At 38.7% G+C, this 9,126-nt stretch overlaps 2 protein-coding genes across 2 annotated transcripts in view; one reads left to right on the top strand and one right to left on the bottom strand.

Annotated features, from left to right (window-relative positions):
- The window catches only part of asxl1 (ASXL transcriptional regulator 1), a 19,527-nt gene extending 16,670 nt beyond the window's left edge, over positions 1-2,857 (bottom strand). Inside the window, exon 1 of the mRNA XM_024293397.2 lies at positions 2,501-2,857. Coding sequence (XP_024149165.1) covers positions 2,501-2,557 — 57 coding nt within the window. The 5' untranslated portion in view covers positions 2,558-2,857. The remainder of the gene's footprint in view (positions 1-2,500) is intronic.
- A 4,222-nt stretch (positions 2,858-7,079) lies between these two features.
- The window catches only part of LOC112159773 (zinc finger protein PLAGL2), a 4,981-nt gene continuing 2,934 nt past the window's right edge, over positions 7,080-9,126 (top strand). Inside the window, exon 1 of the mRNA XM_024294035.2 lies at positions 7,080-7,234. The gene's annotated coding sequence lies outside the window, so the exon portion shown is untranslated. The remainder of the gene's footprint in view (positions 7,235-9,126) is intronic.

Below are 9,126 nucleotides of genomic sequence, written 5' to 3'. Positions count from 1 at the left end.
TTTGCTTTTTCAAAAACAGAAACGGTTTTAGGTGAGAACAACTGGGGCATGCACATCGCATATTACATTTGGTGACATCTGATTGTTTGTTGGTACAAAGAGGGAAAATGAAGGAGCCCAGAGTTCAGTTTGAGGGTCTGACAATAGAGTTTTTGTTATAGAAATTGTGTTTTTGACTGATTTTACTGCAATTAATCCTTCATGTTTGAGTGAATTTCAGTGCAGAGAGCAAGAAAATACGATAGAAACAGGATATTGACATGAATGAAGAGAAATTACTGAGAGATTGAGGATTCAATCAAAATATAGGGTTGCTGATCATTTAGTAAACTATGTGGAAGAAGTGGGAGGTTGGTGGATAAAATCCTACAAATGTCCACCGGTGTCTTTCATGTCTAGACCAGTTTCTCTGCTCAGATACACTAAAGCCAATAAAATAATGCTGTATATTTAATGTAAAGACTGAGTGAAGACCATGGCTAACAATTTGTGACTAAAACATTTGGAGCAGAACCAATAAAAAAGCATCTATAAAACACACTTCGTGCTGTGAGCGATGCTCTGTCAGAGTGTACCTTCTGCCTTTCTGCAGCAGCAAATAGACTTAAGTTTAAGAAAAACAAATTAGGGTACATCTGAGGGGAAAATAATGGAGAAGTACAAGTGTCTTCTCTGAAATGTTGAAATTATAAAAAGTACGCCTGAGTAGAGAATATATAGCATATTCTTTTGTAAAAGAAGAAGGAATTCCATGATTCTTTCTTGTCACGAGATAATCATTTGCAAACAAAGTTGGGAGAATGGAATCATTTAAGGCGTGCAAATGTGTTAGTTTGCTTTACTTTGTAATTTCAAATTCTATGAACATCAGTTTAATAAATAATGATGGTTAGAGTAAGAAGATATAGTGCAGACCTAACCTCTGTTTTAATAAAGCTCACTCGAAAATAGGGCCGCCACGATTAGTTGACTAATCGACTATAAAATACTTGATATTATATAGAGTCAAGAGTGTAGTAAAGTTGAACACAGTTGTATTTAATTTGAGTCACTGAGACCAAAACTTTATTTTGTGAAAAAAGGTCCTTATTTTTAAATGCCGACCTCATTGTTTTAATCCCAGACATTTAAGAAGATCTGAATTTGATGAAATATCATCTTAACCATCTTTATTTTCATTTAGTTAAAAGCTAATGATGGTTAAAATGTGCGTTTTACATCTGGTGTACAATTAGTCTACCAATCGAAAAAAATCAGTGATTAGTCGACTATTAAAATAATCGTTTGTGGCAGCCCTACTTTAAAAAAAGAGCTTATATGTGCCAGAAAACACCCTGGGTGGGCCACAGGCTTCCAGCTCTGCTCCATTCTGATGCATCTCTCTGCAGACAAATAGACCCATGAACATCTTTGTTTTCTTGATCTGACTGTAAACTGTACGCCTGGAAAGCTCTGATATTGCTCGCCATTTTTTGCACCACTAATGTTAAATAGGGGGTGTGAGGGGCTGCTACCTAAGGAGAGAGAGTAAACAAAGGAATACTGGGATATCAACAGAAGGTTACTTCCTCTTCTACAGACCCGCCCACAACAAAGAGGGGACTTTTGAGTTTGGCTCATATATTAGTATAATTGAAAGCCTAATAAGTGTTTTTACAAACATAGTTGGATTTTAAGAGGCCATTCAGGTTTTGCTTCCTAAAATGGAAGTGAGAATCAGTGATGAAACTGGGAATGGGAGAGTTTACCAACTAGTATACCTGTTAAATGAATGATTATTTACCCTCACCTGTGAGGTAGCATGTTTTGCTGATTAGCCAATGCAGCACGTCTTCATTTTCAGGTTTCTAAGCGACCTTTAGGGTCCATGTTTACGGCGGCCATATGTATGGTGGGGGTTGCCAGGGCTGCATCATGCGAGCCACGCGGACACGACCTCACCAAAATGCGTCCAATAATGACTGTTGCGGATTCACACTAGATGCAGCCCATAACTTAACCTACATTTGGTTAGCTAACACACGTACGTCTGGTGAATCAAATAACGACACATACGGGGTTCGCTTCATTGGCGTATTGATCTGAAGAGGTGTTCTGGACTGTTTAAAATGTCAGTAGTAAAGAAAGAAACTATGAATTTTGCTGGAATTAGCATAGATAAATGCTAATAAGCGTGGCGCTAGCTAGCTAGCCACCTAGCAAACAAAGAGCTCCCAGCGAGCTCGAGGCAAACATGCTATCAGGTTTTACTGAGTTTCACTGCTAGCATATCAAGGAGGGAGCCGGAAAGACGAGTTTCATTTAAAACGCCGCCTTTTTACTCCAACATTAGCGTTGAGACCAAACAAAAACCCAGACTGAGTGGATTTATCTCCGTCTGGGCTGCTGGGTAAGCTGCTGCTTACAAACAAACGTATCACTCACACACACAAGGCTACGTTTGAATTCGAAAAGCGTCAAAAGTCAAATTTAGAACAAAGCAAGTGAAAACATCGCTCACCATGCGGGCCGCCTCAGCCCAGGTACGCTCCTTCTTTCTTTTTTGTTTATCCTTCATTTCTTCTGCCTGTTGTCTGGCGAAGGCCCCGTCCGATGTGTGAGGAGGTTCTCAGTCAGAGGGGAACAGGAGAGCAGAAACAATGCGCTCCTACGAGGTGCAAACGATACGACGACGCGGCGCTTGTTGCGGCTGGAACGAGCTGTACACACAGGCGGGGAACCGGAGCGGAGAGGAGCGGGGCGGAGCGCGGTCAGCTGCAGCGCTACTGCAGGACGTGCCGCTGAGGAATGCTGCAAACAGGTCAGAGGTCAAAGCCTCCGCAGGAACGCAGCGACACCACAACACTCCTCCGCCGGAAAATAGTCCCTGGATGCACGATTGTCAGCAGCTCAGGATGAGGGATATACAAGCTGAACCGTTTATATTTTTAAATTAATTAATTTAAAAAAATGAATAAAGTGTAAACACAGTTCATGTTGTGATAAAAATCTAATTAAAGAACAAAAAAATGTAGTGTTTGTTAACCTAGGTGGGGGGTCTGCAACCATTAAAGAGCCAAATGTGTTAATGCTACTATTGTGACAAATAAACATTAACTATTGTTTTTTGCATAATAAAGCATAAACATATAATTCAAATCTCCTTTTTATTCAAAATATGAAATAATTCATAACATTTGGCAAAGGTTTGCATGACACCCTTTCAAAATAAAAGACATAATGTGTCACAAAGGATTATCTCATTGCAGCAACCATAGTGGTAAGTGGTTTAATCTCAGGAATTACTTAAGAAATGTTTATTTTGCCATTTGTGTTGCTTCTCGGTCCAAAATTCGTAAATCTGACTAACTAAAATGAAATCAGCTAAAAAAGTGACCCTTATGGTTTTAATAACCATACAGTGTACTTCAAATCTTTGAATTTGTTTCTGTCCAACACAAAAGGCCTTCACCTCGTATCTGTTTGCTTGGCTGTTGGACAGGACAAGTTGAAAAAATCTTTGAATTTGTTCAAAAAAGAAAATCTGCTTTATAGTCCGGTGTGCCTTAAGTATGAATACTGGTTATGCCTACTGGCCTCAAATTGATTTTGTGGCGCTGGAAAATCTGTTTAAATATTTTTGTCCGACTTAGTTAAACTACGAAGCAGAACTGGTATGTTGAGGTCTGGATGCTTCAGAGTGATACGTTACTTTTCATTTTTTTCTTTACGTTACTCAATTTTTACTTTAACCCTTGAGTATTAATATCTCTGGCTGATTTTCATGATTTTCAATTCTCATTTTCTGAGTAATTTTCAAGCATGTTTTAGGATCTTCCTTTGTTTTTATTTTTTATTTTATTACATTAACAACAGTTGAAAATAAAAGAAAACTACTCTAATTTATCATGTGTTGTCATATTTTGATCTATTTTTTTTAATGAGAAATACTGTTTACTGGGTCTATTATATCAGGTAAAATTACCCGACAAAAGTGATGGTGTAACTTTTTATAGCAAAAGTGCTTTGGGGTTAAATACACTTTTAAAAATGAAAAAAGATTACTTTTTCTGTAACCAAAGGGCCACAATGGAGAGGTTAAAGGCCCCATGTGGCTCCAGAGCTGCAGGTTGCAGACCCTGACTTGACAGACTTTGGTTCAGACTTTTAGTCATTTCAGATTTACATCATAAATAGAGTTTCAATGCGCTGAGCTAACGAGGCGAGGAAAGTTTTATTCAGTTATTATTCAGTGATATTCATTTCTTAGATGACAGTTCGATTTGCAGTTTGAAAATGCATTTTGCCATTATAATTATGAAAAAAATACAATTTAATCTTGTATTTGTATTTGAACTTTTAAATACAAGTAAAAATTTCTACCAGCTGTGTTTTTTAGTATCATGGCTGAAATCAAAATGTCTTTTGCTTTTGACATTTTATATGGACAAAAAAATACATGTCAATTTGGGGTCCATTTTAAGTCCTTTCAATGTAATTTTAAAGTAACTTAAAATATATTGAATTTTTCTATGGTGTTTTTTGTGTAAAAATACAAAAAAAGTGCAATAAATCCAGACAGGCAGGACTGCCTGGATTTACTTTGGCCACAGCCACTCCTTTTGGGACACCTTGAGTTTATAGAAACTCAATCGATGTATAATTAATCTGCCCTTGGAGGTTAGAGGAGATGTGGTACTAACTATTGAATTAGTTAGTCTTGCCAAACATCTCCCTCATGTATTTTCTTGTGCTATATAAATACGTATGCATGTACATGTCCAAACATCTAGACGGATACATACAGTCCAATGATTTAAAAAGGTTGTTTTTGAAAAGCTTAAATTTCAGGTAACTTTAAAAATGGTAAAAATGCTAAACAAAAAAAATAATTAATTTCTATTAATTTATCGTTAATAAAACCCCTAAATTGTGAATGTTTTATACTATCAACAAAAAACAGAGAACTATCCACATAGTTAAATTGAATGCATACGTTCATTTTTGAATAAAGGTGCACTCCAATAAGTTGTTTTCATGTTTCAGACACCCACCCCCCAAAACCCCTCTTTGCTTTAGCTTCTAAACAAAAGTTACTCAATCTTTTACATTTAGCATTAAGAAGATGAAAACATGTACAGACCCAAAGTGAACAGTAGTTGTATACTTCAAAGTGAAAATAGTTTTAAACTAGTATAAGTAGATATGCTGCAGCTTTTATAATTTGATCAGACATGTAGAGTTGTGAAAATGGGGCTAACACTGTAAATTTATGCTTATTTCTGCTCTTTTTCATTCATAATTTTCAAATTGAATAGTAAACAGTTAGTAAATGGTAAATCTCTTACACTTGTATAAAGTTTTACATTTACCACATTTCTTGAAGGCCCTAAATCTTTTACATTCACAGTCCCATTCAGTCATTCACTCAGCTGCTGAACACTGACATCAACCTATAACCAGAGGGGACGTCGGGTTCAGGGTCAGGATACTTAAACACATTGGTGGGCAAGATGGGAATCAAACCTGCAATCTTCTGATCAGAGGTCGACCGGCCTACCGCTGCACCATGGTAAAATAGAAAATAAAAATGAAAATATTTAAACATTTCTGCGTTTCTGGTGACCATAACATTACACCTTCAGCTATGAAATGACAGTTATTATGTTCATTTTTAAATGAGCCGTAATCCGTCCTCTGTCACCGTAGATGATTGAGAGCTTAAAGTCTCAGTCCAACTGTGTTTTGATCTGTTGCAAAATCCAAGTGGTCTTTTAATAGGGACTTTTCTGTGTGGAGTTTGCATGTTCTCTCTGTGCATGGTAGGGTTTCCCCCGCCGTCCAAAAACATACATCATAGGTTAATTGGTTACTCAAAATCAGGGGTTTCAAACTGGTGACACGCGGACAATTCGTGGCCCCCCAAGTCGATATAATTAATAATAATAATAATACTTAATAAGAAAGTTCAATGTTGGTGCGGCCTGTGAGTTTTGTATGAATGGCACTTTTACAGTGGTGAGTGCGGAGCTGATGAACAAACCAATCACAGTGGGGTATATGGCTCTTGGGGGCGTGGCATTGATCGGGGTTGAAGCAGTGAAACTTTAGGGCAGGAAACCTGACACCCCCAGACCACATTAATGAGTTCCTTATTTTCTTTAGAAATTGAATATTTGCACATAATTTTCTCAACATGTGCAACCAGTGCGGTATGGAGCTCCATAAAATATGACTTTGCATCCACGGTCTATATCTGTGGTCCATTGTCTATATCTACTGAACACGTTTATGAAACATTTCTTCATTTCTTTGTACAACTAAACAACATCTTCTGGCCACACTTCTTTGATGATAGCTTTGTATTTGGTTTATGATGTTTCAGCTTTATGTTTAAAACTTTGCATTTGTTATTGCTGTTGGATCTGGTCGTCGTTTTCCCCTCTTAGATCGTTTATAAATCAAAGTACAAATCCTAGTAATCCTGTCTGCAGTCAGAACAGCAGCTCAGCTGCTTCCCCAAATTCCTCTGGATGATATTAAACGAGTCGTGGATTATTTCTCTCTAACAACCCGTCACCTTTTATTATTTACATAAATTGTGTTAAAGAGTGTTCAGCTGTCAGCTTTTCCATTCTAAATCCAAACACCAGAAGTAACTTTTCGCTTTTTCGGCCCCGTCTCCATTTTATCTGACATCACCGATAAAAGGACGCAAAAACACATTTTTGACACAAATGGAACCCCATACAGCCCAGCCTGAGTCACACTCTGCCTTCAGTGGCCCCAAGGTAAATTGAATTTGAGACCCCTGTTCTAAATGAATCAACATTGAAAATGAATTGTATCAGCAACATAAATTGTGATATGAATCCATTGGTAAAACCTCTATTGGCTACACGGGGGAAATTGTCAACTGCAGATTAGTGGTCAAGTTCACAAATAGTCATTTTTGTGTTTCCACATTAATCATGATTTCTTCTTTGGTAAATTAGATTAACTTTTCCCTCCATGTGATAAATCAGACTTGAACATATTTACAGGTAAGAAGAAACTGTCCCGCACGACCTGAGAGCTCAGTGACGCGCGCGCTCCACTGGACTTCCTCTAAATCCAGACCGTGACGTCAGCTTCCCAGAATGCCTGGCTTCCAACAGTCCAGGCCCAGCTGCACGCTTGGCACAAAACTTGTCGCAAAATGTCGATCATGAGGCGAAATGGAGCCCGGGGATCTGGCTGAACCGAGGAAGTGTGGGTGAGTCCCGCCGGGCGGCCGCGGTTCGTCTGCGGCCGCCGTTCGCGCCGCCGCTCCGCTCCCAGAAGTTCCGTTTGAAGACAAACTTGGAAAAGTTGCTGCAGCGCCGCTCTTTGTTTTTCGGGAAGCGGCGGGTTCTCCCGGGCTCCATCGAGCTGCGGCTCGCTAAAGGTTCGGTTCCCTCACAGATTCGGGCCATGAACTCGGTTCTAAGAAAGCAGACGGAACCGGGGCGCGTGGAGGAGTCAGTAGTGGAACTCGGAGCCGAGCCTCGCGGCTCTGTCCGCGGGTTCGTCTGACAGAACGAGTCCGCTCCCGCATGTTGAGTTCTGATCGTTGAAGTTCCTCCTCATCAAGCAGAACTTTCTCCTGCTGCTTCTGACGGTACCATCAGAACTTACGGCCCACTGGAAGGCCAGCCGACTTGTGCAGAGCACCAGCAGTCAAACACAAGTTCAAGTCAAAGCAGACGTGCAGGTGCGGACTCGAACCCGCAACTGTTGGGACAGAATCCATCCGCGCACTTTGACCGACTTTGTAAAGTAAAAGTTTAGTTCATGTACTTAAATATGTGCATGATACTGAGTAATTATCACTCCCACTAACTAATACAAACAGTTAAATTAAACAACAGGATAATAAAGTTATCAATGAATTTTAGTGAATAAATATTCACTTTTTTATATCATAGTCTATAAATTAGGGGTGTAACAATTCATTTGATCAACTATTAGATTCATATCATAACTTATGGTTGCCGATAGTCGATATTGATTTATTGAGAGCAGGGGTCCCCAAACTGCGGCCCGCGGGCCGGATCCGGCCCTCCTCCACATTTGCCCCTCAAATACCACACACAGCAGCATCAGTTTGAAGGCTGTTGCTACCAAAAGTGTCCTGCCGAGTGATCGTATAATTTCTCTTTATTGGATGCTAAAGCTAGCGGTAGCTCACCAAACTCCTGCTGCTCTACGGATTCTGTTGCTTCTTGTATTTAGTTGCACTTCGGTTTTGAGCCAATTTCCAAAAAGACAAGTTAAAATAAAATATTTGTTGTTAAAATATTCTGTCATTTGTAACCTTTGTTTAAAAAAAATAAAAGGAAGGAGGGAATAAAATCAATTAAAATCAAAAATCGAACTTGGAATTTAAAAAAATCGGAGATTATTATGTTTGGCCACACCCCCCAGCTCTAGTTTCTACGATTTTTATTTTTACAATGCCGGTGGTTGTTGTTGTAGTAAAGTCATGTTGGACCCCATCCCAAAATAAAACTCTGATTGGTTTCCTCCATGTGAGATTTTTAATAGCGGACAGCTCCGTTTTGCTCCGCCCCCACCGCGGGCGCCCTGCCCTGCCTTTTATCTGTCAGATCGAACTTCGTCTTCCACTTCATTTATTAACATTTTGCCCAAAAACTACAAATAAGAGCTGAATTCTCCCTTTAATCCAATAAAATTTCACTTAAAGAACATTAAAAAAAGTTTATTTTAGACTGAGTTTTGGGTTAACACGGGAACGTAAAGTGATGCAGAACGTTGAGGATGGAGAAGCTGTGAAGAACATTTTCAGGATTTGTTCTCAAATGATCAAAAGCAGCGATGATGTTTATGCTTTGTATGTTGTTGCCAAAATAGTTTAAATTGACAAACACCATTTCTTTCTATCAAAATCTGTGTTTTTATCAGTTTTGTTGATTCTGATCTCCTGTTCTAAATAAAGGTGTTGATTATAATGATTTAATAGATATAATTTTGATTTTCATACATGCAGTAAAAAGTCATAAACAACAAACATTCTATTAAAAAGTAAGAATCTTGGTTCAATTTGTGAATCAAATCAGATCGCCACATCCAGAGTGTTCACAGCGCCTCTTTTTTTTTTTTTTTTTT

Source organism: Oryzias melastigma, linkage group LG7, assembly GCF_002922805.2.
Source record: "Oryzias melastigma strain HK-1 linkage group LG7, ASM292280v2, whole genome shotgun sequence".
NCBI lineage: Eukaryota > Metazoa > Chordata > Actinopteri > Beloniformes > Adrianichthyidae > Oryzias > Oryzias melastigma.
Note: the sequence above shows the minus strand (reverse complement) of the source record. Positions and strands in the feature narration are given on the sequence as shown.